The 18,996-nt window shown below is 45.3% G+C and overlaps 1 protein-coding gene across 2 annotated transcripts in view; it reads right to left on the bottom strand.

The window, feature by feature from the left end:
- The window catches only part of SYNGR1 (synaptogyrin 1), a 76,750-nt gene extending 58,361 nt beyond the window's left edge, over window positions 1-18,389 (bottom strand). The window contains exon 1 of one of the 2 annotated variants that reach the window (XM_086963431.1): window positions 16,902-18,389. In XM_086963431.1, the coding sequence (XP_086819557.1) occupies window positions 16,902-17,000 (99 nt within the window). In that variant the 5' untranslated portion in view covers window positions 17,001-18,389. The remainder of the gene's footprint in view (window positions 1-16,901) is intronic. The other variant, XM_086963426.1, reaches the window with a different exon arrangement.
- Window positions 18,390-18,996: the final 607 nt, after the last annotated feature.

Here is an 18,996-nt window from a genome sequence, read left to right as displayed (position 1 = left end):
GGCAGTGTACAAGATTTTAGTGATCCGCTGGATGTGTATTATGCCCTTATCAATGAGGTGCTGGTAAAGATAGAACTATTAGGGCTCATACACAGGTCCAGACTGAGAACTAAAAACGTCCCATTGCCCTAACACGGCATTTCACACCACAATTTTCTAAATGTGTTGGTCAGCAAGTTATATATGGTGGTTCTGATAGAGGACTAATCAAACATTGTTTTAACCCCTTCCATGCTCATGACGGAACGGTTCCGTCATGAGCATCGGTCGAGCTGTGCTTATGACGGAACCGTTCCGTCATGACAACGCCCGTTTTCATTAGGGCTCAGCACCGGGGGAGAATCCGGCCCGCACGGAAGAGCTTTGAACTCTATTTCTCTGTAGTTTGTAACATCAAACCATGCATGTACCTAGAGCAAAGATGTGTATTTAAAAGGAAAACACAGAGTGTAGAAGGGGTACATATTGATGCTATAGGGGAAGCAGTGCTTCTCCGATCCATTGTGCGCCCATGAAAGAAAAGAAACCGAAACTAGCATTAGCAAAGCCGAAAGGTCTTTCTTTCGGTGGCTGCCAACTTTTGGCTTTACCAAAGTTTGTTGAAGGTTTTCGTTGAACTGCACAAGGGGACTACTTTTTGAGCGTAGATGCACATTGAGCATGGGTCAAATGCCTTTACTCACCAAGAGAAAGCCTATGGCTGATGTCAGCTGATTCTGAGGCCCATGAAGCAGTGGGCTGAACAAACATGTCAGTGACAGACCAGTCGATACAGAGACCTGTCTAAAAGCCCTTAAAAGTACACATATATATATATATATATATATATATATATATATATATATATATATATATATATACACACACATTTTTTCTCAACCAACGATTCAGCTAACTCAGATCTTCCCTCAATGGTAGGAATTCACGAAACCGCACAGGTGAAAGGGGGGAGAAATTGAAAGGAAGACACATTGAAAATCCCAAGTATAGGATACACTGTGCCAGAAGTTAGGACATAAGGATTATTACATTTCCTATGTCAGTTAATACGGTGCAGCCAATTAATAAATATTCCCAATGCTATATTTGCAACAACAACAACAAAAAGATGAGCTGGCATCGAAATATTTAGGAGTCTGTCACTGGTGTTGTTGGATGGTGGGGTTACCAAACACCAAGGCTGCCTAATCTTTATGCCGCCCCATACCTTTTTCTTGCACTACTTACTCTACAGTCCCTGTTTCCATCTCACTCTTGCGGTTTCTTTTCATCCCTGCCCCCCTCCCCCCACCCCACCATGTATTGACTCTTTTTATGGTTTGGCCTGAAAGCACAGCTGTCACCAGACAATTATGTGAGCAACACAAGAGAGGAGCTTTGGCATCACCCACATGTTGGGAGCCAGGAGTACATGTTTTGATTAGGCAGAAGTTGTGTGAATCCCCAAAAAAAAAGAGTGCTTGCCCTTCGCGCAGCTGCGATCATTTTGTTTATTTATCCAGCTGCCTACAGTTGAATGTTCAGGAGTGATCACACATGACAGAGGAATGCTATTAACCCCTCCCCTGCTGGTGACGGAACCGCTCCCGTCATCAGCCGCGGTCGCGCTGTGCTGATGACGGAGCGGTTCCGTCACGGCCCGCTCGTCACGCCTGCGCGGCACGGATTCCGCGCCTGCGCTGAGCGTTCCATTAAGCGGGCGGGGCCGTGACGGAACCGCTTCGTCATGAGCACAGAGCGACCGCGGCTGGTGACGGAGCGGTTCCGTCACCAGCATGGGCGCGCCGCGCGCCCCCCGCCCCCTTAGCGCTGCGGCGGAATAGCCGCCGCAGTGAAGGGGTTAAATTGTCTAGATAACTAGATAATTTAGGTTCTTTTTCTCTGGCAGCACCACGGATGAGAGGCAGGCAGTCATTACTCTACATGGATTTCTAGGTCTGGCATGACAGTGCAACTTTCACCTGACCTTTTAACCTACACCAATATTATTATACAGTTCTTACGCACAAATGCATATCTCCATGCTATTTACTTGTTCTGTCTTAATTTTCCTCCTTCCTTTTGGCTTTTCTGCTTTTCTTTACAGTGCTCTTGGTCAAAGTCTACTGATGAAAAATGAGCGGCAGCTCACACATTGTCATCGCCACCTTACACACCACGGTCTGTCGTTCCCAGTCCCGGCAGTGCATTGGGCCCAGAGCTCTTACTGTGGAAGGCTCAAGGTGAAAGATCTACATATGAGACCTGCAATAGAATTCAGACTTGGTGCCATGCTGCTGCAGTCTGCCTCTGTGCCATTTTCTGGCTATGCCTGATCAGATCCCCCTTCTATGCCTAAGGGAAGTAGCCCAAAGTCAGCCAAGACGCTTGCGAAAAAAAGATCAAGAAGTGTACGCCTACAGTACATGCGCAGACTAGAAGTGTGCGAAATAGTGTCATTTTTTTAAAGATGAATTATTTGAAATTTTAGGAAAATTACATGAAATATACTTCAGGAAATCTGCAGTTAAAAATGTAATGGTGAATCTCATGTTCAAAAGTCACTCGAAATATTGGCAAAGGGACTGTTTCAACTCTAAAAACCACTCGTTTATTATTTTTATTATATGCATGATTTATAAAGCGCATGGCTACCTAAGAAAAGTTTGCCAGTGCTGGGATCGTCACGAAACATCAGTCCTACCAAAAGCAGCCCTGAAAGAGACGAGATTGGGCAAACAGAACGAGACGGAACAGCCAAGTAGTATAAAGTTGTTTGGGAAAGGTAGAGAGCGAGTGGCATGTTCTCAGTGTTAGTGGCAAAGCGTTCCAGAGCTAGGGCCCAAAAAGGAAAAGGCTCGGCCTCCTTGACAAGATTTTGCGACTCTAGGAATCACGACCAGCACAAAATGGCTTGAACGGAAAGACCGTGTGGGTAACAGTACACTAGGGATCTAAGGTATAGTGGTCCAGTGTTGGCTAGGCATTTCAGCATGTAGCAGAAGGCCTTGAATTGAACATGCTGTGCAGTAGTCAGCCAGTGCAGGTCAAATAGCATACTGGCAGTAGAAGTGAATTTGGGGGAATGAAGCAGGAGTCAGGCATCAGCATTTTGTACTATCTGGAGGAGTTGGAGTAGAGCTTTTGCCACACCCAGGTAAAGGATGTTACCATAGTCAAGCCTGGAGATAACCAGAGCGTGGACTACAGTTCTCTGGGTTGAGATGAGGAGATAGCTAAGAATGTTCTAGAGCCATTCCAGAATGCCAAAACAAGTGGCCGCCATCTTGTTGCTTTGGTGGCTCATGGTTAGCTTGTCATCAAGCCAAACTCCTAGATTTTTCAATACCGGTACCAGAATAGGTTGTACTGGATAGTGTTCACCAGGCTTGACACACATAAATGTAGTTTTCCCTTGATATGATTATTTAACTGAGATATGTGACGAGACAAGGCCACAACAAGCTTGTGCAATAAAATGACAAGCAATGCCAAGCTGACCAATGCCCATGAACCCGAAGAATCTTAAAAAGGTCCCCCGACACCTCTGGGCGTGGATGTTACAATCTGGAAAATGTGACTTGGCCACAACTCTAACTGAAGGTAGGACAACATAGATCCAGAAGTATTCCCATTGGGGTCCTTTATGTGGCAACACTTTGGGTTACCCTAAACTGAGGTTTGAGATTCAGTATTTAGAAAGTTGCTTTGCATAAACGGGTTTTAACTTTACTGATACAATAGAATGACATCTGAGGGACTGCCCATTATATAATTGTCCAGAAAGCTCCTGACCAAAGTAAGGCAGGGGGCAGTTAAGGAATGAGAATGCTCTGCAGTGACCTGACCACTGAGGATGTTTCATTTATACTTTCACAGCACTTCCTGTTTAGTTGAAACCAATCATATCCTTATCACCTGCTCACATGATTATGCTTTTTCCGGATCCCAATTGGAAGCCGCGCTTCAATCTTCATGGGTAAAGGATGGCACAGATCAGAGATCTAACATGCCAATGTGAATAACAGAGATTAGGAATTGAGAATGCCAATGTGATGCACTGTCTCGTATGCCAAATGCAGGGTCCATGTAGAAACTAGACAAAGGGCCTGTGAAGGTACCGCTTCCGTTGGTATCATCCTGAGGGATGTGTAAATCTGGAATGATTTTTTATGGCGACAGAACATTATTGAACTGTTTTTCTCTTAGAGTGGCTCCTTTTCAGGCCAGTTAGCCATTGCTGATCTTTTCTATGTATACTAGTGCCCAGCAGGATCCGACTGGCCTATAGGGCAATCAGGCAGTGCCCTGGGCTGGTCTGACAGATCAATGTGTGGGCCAATTCTTTACCAGTTAGTGGGTTTGTTTCATTATCTGGTCGCCCAGTTTTAACTGTTGATTTTCCTATTACTACATGTATTGCCTACTGTAAACTCAAATAGATGCAGTCTCCCATACCTTGCAAAACCCCATACAGCATGTCTTTATACGTTGAAAACTGGCCTGATTTGCTACTGGGTGTCACGTTTATTTTAGTGATACAAAAGGGGATGATGGACAGAGCGTTTGAGCAAATCAAACACTCACCCCCAGTCAACTGATCTGGGTTTAATCCATCACCATTCTTTAGCTCACTCTGCCACCCCAGTTCAGACATGGTCATATGCAAATCAGTCTGACCCTGTGCCTCATGGGAAAAGTCTAGCCCGAACTGCCAAGCCATGTCTTCCCTGGACCAGAAACAAGCATCCTGGGACCGGTTTCGGATTCATAATCCTCATCAGCCAGGCTATCTTGAATCCAGTGGCCAAGTGAGCAAGGGACTCACGTCTGAGCATACCCTGCCAACTTTGGGTTGTTTCATTATCTGGTCGCCCAGTTTTAACTGTTGATTTTCCTATTACTACAAGTATTGCCTACTGTAAACTCAAATAGATGCAGTCTCCCATGCCTTGCAAAACACCCATACAGCATGTCTTTATAAGTTGAAAACTGGCCTGATTTGCTACTGGGGGTCACGTTTATTTTAGTGCCCGGGTCGAATTTTTGCCAAAGTCACGACCCTAGTGCCCAGTTATCAATTAAAAAGTACATGAGTATTGCAAGTGGTCATTTCTGCCCAGTTTCGCATGGTGTCTGTCAAGAATTCTTTGGACTGTGAATATGTGATGTGTTCATTTCCAAATGAATTGCTGGGATAGGTCACAGCTGTATTCCAGCTAAGGTAACACTCTGGCAGGGTGGTGCGGATGAAACGCTGATGCTCTTATGTGTAAATATGACACCAGAGAAGAGGAGAAAGAAAACTACAGCTGGATAGAAAGGGAGGGACAGAGAAACAAATAGAGCTAGAGTAAAGAGACAAATAGAATGGGAGTGCACCAATGGAGGGCCACTGTTTAAGTTGTCAAAGAATGAGTGTTTGGCCCCAGGTTTTTCTGAGAAGTTCACAGCTATTGTACATCGGTCTGCCAGATACCAAGCCTGCATAGTCTTCATTACACTTCATGCCTCTTTAATCCAGACACTGCCTGCCCCTTTATCTCAATATTGCAGGTTCCCACATTCTCCTGGTAACATTTTTCTGCATTTCTTTTCCTCCTATCCCTCGTGTGGTTTCACTCCCTTAGTCTCGGACAAAGTCTTATGAGGAAAAATAAGTGTCAGTCCTAAAAAATGCATACCGGTGAGCCCCACCGGCACACCGGCTTAAATTAAGCACACATAAGAGCTGAGACAAACTGATGTTTAGGTGGGACACTTCTGCACACAGCTGCGGGCACTTCCTTCTCGTCCTGGACACTTCGTAATGGGAATGCTTCTAATCCTCAATTTATCATAACATGAAAGTCTTAGCCCGCAAGTCCCTAGATTTTCTCACCATAATCCCCAGGGGTTCAGCATCTACAGTTAAGTGTCTCTCATGCTTTGTGGACCTCAAGGTGGACGTGGATGGTGGAGTGGGGTCATTCTGTCTATAGGCACTGATGAGACACGGATACTTTGAGCATCCACATATTAGATCATGGAAATGTGAAGGCATCTCCCTTTGAGATACCTCCTCAATCATCGTAAATCAAAGTATCGAAAACGTGCATATCTCCAGACATTAACCCCTTGCATGCTTGTGACGGAACCGTTCCGTCACAAGCCTCGGGTGAGCTGTGCTTGTGACAGAACGGTTCTGTCACGGCCCGCTCGCCGCGCGGCGCGAATTCCGCGCCTGCGCTGACAATTTAATGGGCTGGCGGGTTCGTGACGGAACCGTTCCGTCACAAGCACAGCTCACCCGCGAGCCGTGACGGAGCGGTTCCGTCACAAGCACGGAACCGCCGCGCAGCCGCCTCACCCCTTAGCGCTGCGGCGGAATAGCCGCTGCAGCGAAGGGGTTAATAGTGTATCCTAAATATTGTTTACAAAAATATCATCCCAATGGGGACAGAGTTTCTATTATTAACTCCAATGGGGGTGATTTCTTTCTTATCTGATATTTAGCACACAAAATGTATAGGACACAATGTTTATATCAGATTATATCCAGAAAATGATACCCTCAATCCTTTCTTCAATTATTGCATGGTTACTGAACTCCTAACTGTCACAGGAGTGTTGCAGCACAAGAAATCACTCACAGCGCATTGAGTGCCAAGTATTGACCAGAAGGGACATATCAGGTGCCCTCAAGACCCAGCTGCTGCAAGAGAAACCCTTCAGTGAACCTCGCCTAAATGGTCTCGAAGCCTGATGGCCAAGTACATTCAAATTGCTGATTCATACGCGACACACTTTATTGTACATTTTGTACAGTCGTAGATACCAGGCATCATATTAGTTCACATCAATTTTTTTTAATATCTTGAGAGTGGCTAGATTTCTCAAATTATCTACTGAATGACGTTGACAGAAGATAATTATGGGTTGGTATCTTGGTCTTGGAGCCTTGCTCGCGGAAACTGGCCCAGATACTGGATTGTGCTCAGGATGAAGGTTCAGATGCTGTGCCAAGACATTATCTCTGGAACTGTCAAATTGCTTGGCTAATCTTTCGTTCGCCTGTGCGGTAAAGCCAGTCAGTGCGGAAAGTTTTTGACTGGAGATCGAGCCTCCTCAGTCTCCTCTGTAATTCCAACGTTGTTCTTTTAGTCATTACAATATTGAACCAGAGTTATTACAATATTGAACCAGAGTTATTACAAAGCAATGTAACAAATTATTACAAAACCGTAAAGTCGGCAGCTATGAAGCTCGCCTTTAGGACTTGGAACATCGTCCACTGAGTAACTACAACACGGTCTTCTCTGGAATGACCATTGGGTCTCCTCAGTTATTACAACAACGTCTATTCAGTTAGTACAACAACCCACCGTTAATAATATGGCACTCTACCCTCTGGAATTATGGCACTATCCCTCAGAAATAACTCTGTCCCTCAGGAATTACAACACCATCTCATCAGCTATTGCAATACTGTCTCCTGAGTTCTTACAACACTGCCTCTTGGATTATACCATTATTCCTATGTTTAAAAATGGTGAAAGAGTAGATCACCCCAATTGATTCTATGGCTAAAGTCGCAGAAAGAATAATCATCACCAAAATTCTAACTTGGGCGGAAGTCAAATACATTTTAGTGGATGTACAGTATGTATACGCATCATTGAACAATGCCAGCGTCTTAATATGATTAAAAGTACACCCACAAAAAAGGTAAGGTCTTTACATCCAGCCTTGTATGGCCCTAAGTTCAGCATTAGATAGAGGGAACAGGACTAAACCCTGGTCCATCTTGGGGGACATGGGAGTTTAGAGTTCCTTATTGCTTTTTTAAATAAATAAAGAAATGACATTATATATGGTTCTCTCGGTGCAGGTACTTTATGGTCCAGATAGCATACCAACTATTTTCCTCTTACTAGAGGCGTTTGCCACGGGGGTGTATAGGCTCCAGTTTTGTTCATTTTGTTTTACAAATGATTTAGAAAGCAGGATTAAGGAATAGATGTAGGATTGTCCAAAAACGTATAATATTTATTTTCCTATTCTGTTACATTAGAATGATGCTGCTTCAATGGCCCGAACATCAACTAGTCTGAAAAAACTTCTAGAGACATATTTATCATATATGGCTGGCCTAGATTGGAGCACCAATTTTAACAAAACATTCATAATGAGGACAGGCTCCAAATCAACCTAAACTAGAACCTTTGTAATGTACAAACCAGCTGCCAAACAGCCTCTTTATAGTGTGTCTCTGTGGGCGATGGCGCGTCTAAGAATATGATAGTAGGGTGGATTGATTCTCAATTTAGTTTATCTACCAATCTTCCAGTAGCCGCCAGAGACCGTTCCCATAACAGCAAAAGCATCCCCCCACTTGCCCATCCTACTATTCATGCGGAGGCAACTCCCGTAAGGAACGTGATGCAATTACCCCCCACCCCCGCCTTCAACCCCCTATGTTCTTGTTCGGACTAATGTAGGTCCCGTTATTGAGGGTACTGATGAGAGATACAGTCGGATAAAAAAATAAGATAATTCATTGGCTACCGAAATGACTGAATCTTTCAGCCTCTTCTTTGTACTATGAAATCATCATGGTGCGTAGGGTGGGCTGGCTCAAGGACTCTCCTAAGTCCCGTGCAGATGACGGTGTTGGGGTCAATTTTAGGAATCCCCAACTAGTGGAACAGGTTTGTTCGAGGCATATGAGCTGCAGATTACACACTATGCATAGATCGCCTGCACATGAAGTCTGCCATCCAATTTTACCCTTTTGGCTTTTTCTATCCAGGTAACGTTCTGGACCTCCCCCAGCGGTTCCAACCAGTCAGCTTTTGAATAATGGGTGTCCTATGGTGACAGGAATAAGTCACAGATGGAATTTTCAGCTACATAACCGATTAGTACCCCTAGCACTATTAAAAGAGCATGTATGACTGAACTTAACCCTGGGGAGGGAAGATGTGTCCACCACAGAAAGGGTTACTGGATACATTGGACTGGAACGTTGCTGGGGAGTCATGTTCTGGACGATGATCAAGAGAAATCCATGTTGTTATCGTATGACATTATCTGCTTACCAGTGGAATGTTTCTGGTGACCTGAATTTGGATAGATATGCATCATTTTGTAAGAATGGTGAAGCATCGCCTCATGGTAGACCTAAGGGGGGTGGGCTCACAACCTTGGTTAAGCTGGGCCTAGGATGCGATTTGCAGATGGTGTCTGTTGACTCTCTCAACATGCTATGTGTGTTGTTAACTTTTGATAATAACCTCTTAGGTGCTGCGCCTATTCCAACGGCCGACGGCACCACTACCTCAGGAGTGCTGCCGTCGGCCGTTGGACGTTCGAACCTCACCTGCGCAATGGAACGTTCAGCACTGGAGCTGGACGTTCCATAGCTGCTAAGAGGATAATTATAGGACGTTTGTTATCAATGTTTATAATTCTACCACTGCATCCGTCCCCCCTGTAACGAACTGAAGTCATTTTTAGAAGGTTACTTATTGCCTTTATTGAAACCTATTACCACGTTAATTTTGGGAGATTTTAACTTGCACCCTTGCACATCATGTGGTTGGACGACAGAGAAAGAGAATTCAGGCCCTGCTTCGACACGTGCATTATGTGTCATACTAGGCAGGGGGAGTTTTTAAATATCGTATTATTAGAGTTTAATTTAATCAATTTGTTAACTTGGGATGAGTTCCTTTCAGGTGGTTTATTTCCCACTTTTAATGGTAGACGCCATAATACTACAATTGATTGCATTGTAGTGTCAGCTAGTTTATTTGGTTCTCTCATTGCGTTTAACACCTTGAATGCTCATGATGAGCTGAGCTCGTCATGAGCCACGACGCTCCGGTGTTCATGGCGAGCTCAGCTCGTCATGGCCCGTGGAACGCTCAGGTGCGGGGAAATTCCCCCGCTGTGCTGAGCGTTCCATGGGAGGCAATACACCTGTGACGAGCTGAGCTCGTCATGAGAACAGGAGCGCCGTAGCTCATGACGAGCTCAGCTCGTCATGAGCATGGGAGCGATGTGCGCATCCCCCTCCCCCCCCAGCACAGCGGGGGATTAACCCCCGCAGCGAAGGGGTTAAGACGCTGTGGACTGCCTGTAGTGAGTAGAGACCACAACCCATTGTATGCTAAGTTTAGAATTGATGTGTTAGTTGATAACCAGTCCTACTTGTAGAAGGAGCCACTTATTCCAAAGGATCAGGACCGCGGAATAAACTGGGTGAAAATAATCACTGATGATGTTTTAAAGATTTTGATAAAATCTTGCCATCTACATTTTGAGCTTCTCTTACAGGTTGAGAGTTCCGAGTGCAATATTTTGGACTCCTTTGAGGGTGTTGGCAAAGAAGTCCAGGTGGCCTTGACTAGACGGGGACCTGTATCAGATAATTCGGGGCCCCAAGTGGTTTGACAAGGCATGCTCTAAACCCCAAAAGGCTTTGTTGATAGTCATGCATCAGAAACTAGGTGGGACAGCAGTAAGGCAGGCTAGGCAGCACTACTCGGCCGCTTTTAAGGAACGCAAAAATATGATTATAAGGGAAGCTTGAGAGGATTTAACAACTGCCAACTCTTTCAGGGACAGTTCAGCGTTCTGGAGGGTGGTGAATAGGCCTCTTTTCCAGTCATAGCTGGCCCTCTCTATTCCCTCCATAGTATGGGCAAGTCATTTTGAGTCTGTTTATAATATGGGTAGCGAATCCTCATCTACCTTCATTCCTAGAAAAAGAGAGTCAATTATTTTCAAACCGGAGGAAGTTAGAGATGCAATCCAGGCCTTGCCTTCTGGAAAAGCCCCTGGCCCGGACAGAGTCCTTGAAGACCTTTATAAAGCTAATGTAGATCTCTGGAACCCGGTCATCGCCCAACATCTGAATGCGGTAGCTCTTAGGCATATTTTCCCTCCTGGTAAAGGTCGGTAATTGTCCCAGTCTACAAGAAAGGGAATAGAGCCGATCCAGCATGCTATAGGCCTATTTCTTTAATTGAAGCGGAGGTCAAAATTGTAGGCCGCATCCTGCTTAATCGGTTGACAGACTGGGCTGAGGAGCATAATATACTGACAGACATTCAATATGGTGTTGATCAAGGATGAGGAACTAGCGAACAAAATGTTAACCTTCATTTATTAATTAATAAGTATGTCACTACTAATAAGAGCTCCATACATTTGCCATTCATGAACCTCAGCACGGCCTTTGACTGTCAATAGGCTGAAGCTCTGGGCCGTGATGGAGTCCATGAGGGTTGATGGCCCAGAAGTCCTTCGAGTTATCCAATAGCAACGTTTCAAAGTTTTTGCGCTCAAGGGTAGAATTCAGGGGTCTCCGAACCGGTCCTGGAGGGCCGGATCCATGCCAGATTTTTAAAATTACTATATGTATCTCAATGGGGATATCCAAAAAATCAGCCATGGATCCTGCCCTCCAGGACCGGATTGGAGACCCCTGGTATAATTACTCACTCACGTGGACCTGACCACGTTATTGTGGTGGTGGTGGTGGTGGTAGTGGAGGTAGCTTAGTTTGATATGGAGGCTGAGGAAAAAGAACAGTGACCGTCATAAGGAAGGATTTATTACCAAGGGAACAAAAGTGGGCAAACACTTAAAAGGAATGCTTTGCCATTGTCTAGTCTTTAAAGAAGGTCTGGCCCCAATGTAGGTCCTGTAGCGTTGAGGTACATAAATATATTAGCCGAAGAATCATTGTCTTGTTACTTTGGGGCTCCTGACCTCATAGAAATCCTCTTGAAAACAAACTAAATTAAGAATGAATCTCTTGTACTCATGCTGGCAATCTCAACCACTAATAAGTTCCTGTAAAAAGGCAGAAAGCAGCCAGGCCATAGAACACATTTGTGCTTGATATAGTTGAACAATTGGCAATCCATAGCTCATTGAAGCCTACTGAGCTGTCCCCAAGCTGAACATTTACCTAAATTCTATAAGGAATATGGAGTTGTCTTCTAATTAAAATAATCCGATCTAATGACACCATATGAGACACCATAGCACTAAAGCACAAGACGGTACAGCTCAGATGCCTATCCACGTTAGAAGTCAAACTGCCCGTCTTGGCCTCCCCCTTTGATAGGTAATTTACAAGAAGTAACCGTAGCTGAGGAAAAGTCTCTGGAATTACAGCATGTACTGTGAACTTCCGCTCTAATGTCCTGAATAGTCTCTATGTTCACTCACGTCTTCAAAGATGACTCCCCAAACCAAACATCAGCCACCTTAAACTACACAAATACTAGGTACCCCAAAGACGCTGGTGCCCCAGACAGACCTCCTCGTGTGAAAATGCGGGTCCAATATTGGACATTCCATGTTTCCCCCTAGTCGTTCGCGGTTTTAATCTCCTCTAATGCTACACCATCTTTATAATACAGCATGTATTGGTGGCAAAGGGCAGAGTCAGGCAAGCTTAAGTTTGGAAACACCTAACATGGCCAGAGTTTAGCCAATGCTCTTTCTGGGTATACAGGGGTGCATTATTGAACCTTCCTTTTATTGACAGTGCACTTAAGTTCCTTCTTCTAGGAAAGGGATAGCCCACTTGACTAGTCTAAGTTGCCCACTTCTGACTGGAGGTTGCTAGAGGAGAAAAAAGGAGAAAATCCAAAGCTTCTAAATTGGCCAATATCTCAGAGAGGAGGTTGCATCTTAAGGATTGTAGAAGAACGTCTCAAGTTTTTTTAAGTTCTGTAGAAAAATTCCCCCAGACTTAGGGCAGAATCTTCGGCCGACTTACGGAGGGAAAGAGTCCATCTTTACTTATCTGTACCTTTATTTTCGACCATACCCGAAGATTATGGGCCCATGTCGTTTTCTGTCAAGACCTTCATATCTGCAGATCAGACTGCAATTTTCTATCAACATGGCTACCCACTGTGGTTACATGAGCGAGGTCCACTGAGCGCAGGCTGACAATAGTCTGCACAGCTAGCCTTTGGACTTAAACCAAAATATGAAAACTGTCACAAAACTACTTACATCTGCCTTCAGTTACAAAAAAAGTGTGGTCTATGTTCTACATTATAAACAACCTGGTGTCAGCTAATATCAGTGTGAGAACTTGAGCACAGATAGAACGTTTGTTAAAATGCGCTTTAAGATTTTTGGCTAGCATAACTAAAAGCAAAACGTTTAGCTAACAGACTTCTACACTTTATTTAAGCCAGTTTGCCTTTTTGTGCATTCAAACTATCTAGCTTTTCTTAGGAGTTCTCTTTGCAGAGTTTATCTCGCATTTGGTATTCCAAAACAAAGAGAACTTAGAGCAGAAGATATTATTATTTTATTTATTAAAATTAAATTTGTAATGCACACAGATACCCAAAAAAGGTTTCCCGGCGCTTAGCACACAAATTGCTAGAAAGCGAGAGGTTCAAAGCACATTTACTGCTAAAAAAGCCAAGTTTTAAGATTTCTTCGAAAGCTCAGATAAGACGAGTCATTGGCCTTTCTCTAGAAAGGGAAGATTTCTAGAACAAAAGTACTGACTGTGGTTACCAGACCTTCTAGTTAGGAAGATATCTTGACCAGAGCATAAGAGCTACTTGAAACCCAGGGCTGTCGCTGCTAGGCACCTAGCCCAGAATACAGTTGGACCTAGTAGTCCACACTAAGAGCATTATGGGCAAGGCAAAAGCGTGCCAGTTTTCATCAGTTGGCAAAGCGATTATAATAAAAAGCATAGCACAAAAAAAAAACTATAGGGGGAATGAGAGTGGGATCAAGAGGAACCAATTCATATTAGTTAAGAACAGCATGTCTTAATTGGATACCATCTGCAGGCAATCCAGATTGCATGTGACTAATATAAATAAGACGCTAAGATGGTGGCCGTGCTGTAAGCTAGTCGGGACCTGTGATACTCCACGTGGGTTGCGTGTGTCTGGAGAGCTCTTCCATGAGGCTGGACAATTGAGTTTAGAGTGACTTCTTTGCGCCTATACTTCTTGAGCACGCAAAAGGATTGGATAACTTTGTTACTTGGAGACCTTGAGATAACATCCTTGGTATATTCTTGATTAGCCCTGATGAAGTCTGTTGTCACATCAGCAGCATAGCCGAAACATGTGTGGCATGGCAAAGAATTCAAAAGCGGCTTTTGAAAAAATAAGGCTGTTGCTAGTTCATGGACTACGGAAGTCTACTTAGAATTATTTGGGAGTGCTCAGAGCTTTGCGTATGATTTCGATTCGATCTGAAAAACAGTAGTGATGGCTCTTCTCCATCCTTGAGCGCCCATTACATGATGCCTTGTACTGATTGGGACTTTTGAATGTGTGTCTACATTAAGTGTGTGCACCCTTTTCTCCCAGCCACCTTCTGTACTGACTTGAGGGCACGGATCCCTTGGCAGACACCACCTCCAACCAGCTTCTTCTAGAGAGCTTTGGTCCAAGACAGAACTGACCAGTGGACACATGGGTTGGATCCAATGACGCTAAACCTTCAGCCAGCAGAGTAGGACTCTACCACCTCTAGCTTTTACGTTACTTCGAGACTGGTTCACTGAAACTCATGTTGGATCCAACTGACCCTGCGGCACCAGTCGAACGCATCACTGGGATTTTGAACCTGCTTCAGCGTTTGAGGTTCATAATGCCTTTAAAGTCCTAAAGTAATGATGGTCACTGGACCAAACACCTATCAGAGATCCACTACGTCTGCCTGTGGTTCGGTCACCTAGGATACCCGCCCAGATAACTGCCGGAGAATTTATCTGCCTTTTCACTTTGATGAGTAGCTACAAGGTAATAAACAGTCATTACAAGACATCACTGGCTAACCTCCAGTGGGCTCCTCACACTTACTAACAATGATTACAGTTGACACCTTCGAGGTGTGATGATCACACTAATTATGACAACCCCAGCGCCTTCTTCATTACACACTCCAGAATCACAATACTGCCTTTTCGCCAACGCTGTCGGTTCATATATTAAAACACTGCGTAATCTTCCATCACAACACTGTCTCCCTGGTAATCGCAACGCCGTTCCATCTGTAATCTCAAAGTAATGGAAACAAGTCTCTGAGCACACCCAACCACATATCAGCATGAAGAAAAGTCATCCAGTAGTCCTGGTTTCCTCCAGGTCTTCGCTTTAATCAGATAATAGTTCTTCCGCCAACCATAGTTCTTCTGCCAACCAACACGTGTTTCGACTGTGAGTAAGTCACCCTACGTCTTCCTCAGGGCTATTTTGGGCAGTAATCTCAAAGCAGTGTCCTCGGTAATCACAACAAGGTCCCCTCGGTAATGGCAACAATGTCAGATAAATAATTACTAAACTGTCCCCTGAGCAATTACAACACGGTCATCGAAGTCAATGCAAAGCTATCCTCTAGGTTATTACACCACTGCCTACTCAGCCATTTGGACCCCCCAGTTTGTAGATTTCTGCCCGTTCCATTAAAACAACACTGTGCCATCCAATAGTATAAAAACATCCCGTCTGTTGATGCAGCCCCGTCTCATCCTAAACTAGGTAATTTATTTATTTATATTTATTTATTTTGTGTACTTGTGGAGCGCAGACCTGTCACCCTGTCTCCTTAGTTACTGCGACACTGTCCTTTCAGTTAGTTCAACTTTATCCGATATTTTTACAACACTGTGCACTCAGTCACGACAACACTGTCCTCTCAGCTATTACAACACTGTGCACTCAGTCACAACAGCACTGTCCTCGCAGCTATTGCAACACAGTACACTCACTAACAACACTGTCCTCTTAGCTATTGAAACACTGTGCACTCAGTGACAACAACACTGTCCTTTCGGTTAGTACAACCTTATCCAATTGATTATTACAACACTGGCCACTCAGTCACAAACAACACTGTCCTCTCAGCTTTTACATCACTGTACACTCACTAACAACAACACTGTCCTCTCGGCAATTGCAACATTATCCACTTAGTCCCAACATTGTCCACTCAGTCACAACAACAACACTGTCCTCCCAGCTATTACAACACTGAACACAATACTGTCCTCTCAGCTGTTACAACACTGTGCTCTGTCACAGCAACACTGTCCTCTCAGCCATTACAATACAGTGCACTTAGTCGCATCATTGTCCCCTTAGCCACAACAACACTGTCTTCTCAGCTGTTACAACACTGTTTACTTAGTCTCAACACTATTCTCTCAATTATTAAAACACTGTCCCTTATCCTAACACAACACTGTCCCGTAACTCTCCACAACGCTGTTGGCTCAGTCATCCTAATTGTCTCCCTTGTATTGCTACAACACTGCCGACTCACTAATAATGTAAAATCGGAAAGAGTAACCCCTCTAGAAGCAAAGGGGAGAAAGTTCGCAAACAACTAAAGCAGCCAAACTTCATTTCACCGTCACAACCCTGTCGCCATGACGCGTTGAGTGGCAAGATTACAACTGGTATTGCTTTGATAGGTTATGTGTATTTGTAAATTTGGGAGTCTCGCAATACAGGGTACAATAATGTTTCCATAAAACTGTCATTTTGGTGAGGAAAATTTGTAAAATGATTTTTTATACAGAAGCTTTATTTTTTATGATTTTTAGATGGTATATAGAATAGATAATGAATTACACCCCGTTGTGTGGTTCTGAGCACACAAACTACATATCTTTGAGGAATGTTGTGTTGCGACAATTACTACTCAGTACGTTAGAGGTGATAAGGTTCAAAACACTCCACTCGCCTATTACGAGGCTGTCCCTTAAATTACAACACTATCCCCTGTGTTATTACAAGGCTGTCCACTCAGTTATTACAACACCGGCTCTTGTGTTATAACAACGCCGTGCCCCTCTCGGTCATCATAACCTTGTCCCCTCAGGCGTGCTGCCCCCGCATGGACACCCCGGAAATGTGCAGCAGTCTTACCCAGGACACCATCCTCACGATGGTATGTGGCTGTCTCACGAAGGACTGGGGGTCGAAGGCCCCTCCCGCTTTGCCCGCTCCGTAGGCGCCCCCTTCCATGGTGCAGACCCGCTGCCTCTCTCGAGACGGGCTCGGTGTCTCTTCTAGGCCGCGACGCCTCCCTCACAGCTCCGACGCAGGCCCCTCGGCTCAAGGCTGTCTCGATACAATATCTCAAGGCCCGAGAGGTATCTTTAGGCGATAGGGTGTTTCTGTCCCAGGGCAGTGTCTCTGCCAATGGTTGGGCGTGTCTCCCGGATTGCCAGGCTCTCTCACTAGCAGGTTCACGCTCTCTGTCACAATACCAGGCTGTCTCTCAATGTCAGTGTATCCTTATCAAGTGGCCAGAATATCTCTGTTCGGTGTGTCTCTGTGTGTATCGGGTTGAAGAGTACCAGAATGTCTCGCAGTGTTAATGCGGGTCTCGCCCACGTGCCAAAACGTCCCTAGGTGTGTCTCTTAGAGCGCACTGAATGCCAGAGTCAGTCTGTTTCTGCCAGAGTCCAAGAATGCCTCTCAGCATTAGGGTCCGCTTACGTCACAGCCCCAGATTGTCTCTGGATGTAAGGTCCTATCAGCGTCCCGGGATGTCTCTCAGTACCGAGTGTGTCAGAGCGCCCACATGTCTCTTCGTCAGGGAGTCTCGCCGGGGTGTCGTTCGGCGTTTCCCCGGTGCTCTGCTCCGCTGTGTCCTTTCCAAGAGCGCCTCTCCTCGTTTGGCAGTGTAATCTCCTGGTGTCAGCGCTCGAGTTGTCTCTCCTCTAACGACTGATGCCCCGGCTGACTCTCTCCTTGTGATGTGTCATAAGCCTCTGTCTCCTCCCTGGGCGTCTCTCCTGTAGTGGTCGTTTGCCTCTCTGTGGCGGTTGTCGTTTCTGCCGCCCCGGCTGTCTCACTCCTTTCGGGTATGTATATATATATATATATATATGCTATCCGTCTGTCTCTTCTTCTGCTGCCCGTCTCTCTCTCTCTCTTTGTTTACCCGTTTCAGAAGAGTCTATTCCGCAAGGGCTCCGCTACCTCTCTTCTTTCCTGGGTATCCTTCTCCTCCTCCGAGGGTGTCTCTTTCGTGATTATTCGCTATTACCGTAAATCTGTAGCCAGGGTACCCCTTTCCATCTGGACAGATGTCTCTTGCTGTCTGGGTCCACGGCGTCTCGTTTGCTATCCTTTTAAGCCCCACCTGGTGGTCTGTTTTCTTTGAAGCAGCTGTCTCGCTCTGTAACCCCGACCCCGTCTTCCAAAATTGCTGACGGGCTGACCTACTTGCGTCCGTGGCGCTCTCACTGCCGTTCAGCTGCGCTCTGAACCCCTTGTGATCCTGGCCCTCTGTCTCTTCTGTGATGCCGGCTGTTGTCCTGGCTGCCTCTGGTCTGCCTGTGATCTGCTTCTCTTTTGCTTCTGCAATGGCTGCTGCCCTCCCTCCCCGTGTCTCTGATATCCTTCAGCGCAGCCGCTGCCCGTCTTACCCTATGTGTCCTGCAGGGGTCTCTCTCCGCTCTTGCGTTGCCTTTGGGCGTCCCGCTTTCTTACGAGGAGGACTAAGGAGGCGTTTGCCCCACTCGCTCATTGCCCGTGACAGTCATGCTCCCCGTGACAGTCCCTCCTTTGGCGACTTGCCAACTCTGCGTACAACATGAGCCCTCATGTTAAAACTGCATAGAGATAAAGTATATCCTTTCCGTCTATGAACCGTTACTCTATGCTAGCTTTTTTAGCAAGCAGTGCGGTGCATTTTGGGTCGTGTAGTTCCGCTTTTTCTATTAACTCTAGGATCAAAGTTACAGCAGACAACGGGCTCTTAGCAACAACAAAAAACATGAATCGGCCGAAAGTGAGACAAACAGCATGGGTCCACCTGCTAGCCAGTGCTTAATTTGAACCGGTGGTTTTCGGTGTTCAGCACAAGCACTTGATCATCAATACCGGTGCCGTTAAGGACACAATAATTTATGGTGAGATTAAGTGATTTGCCCAGAATCACAGAATTTTGAGGCGACGCCGAGACTGGAATCTGGTTCCATTGTTCCGAAGTAGGCAGCTCTGGCGATTA

This window comes from Lissotriton vulgaris, chromosome 1_1 (genome assembly GCF_964263255.1).
Source record: "Lissotriton vulgaris chromosome 1_1, aLisVul1.2, whole genome shotgun sequence".
Lineage (NCBI taxonomy): Eukaryota > Metazoa > Chordata > Amphibia > Caudata > Salamandridae > Lissotriton > Lissotriton vulgaris.
Note: the sequence above shows the minus strand (reverse complement) of the source record. Positions and strands in the feature narration are given on the sequence as shown.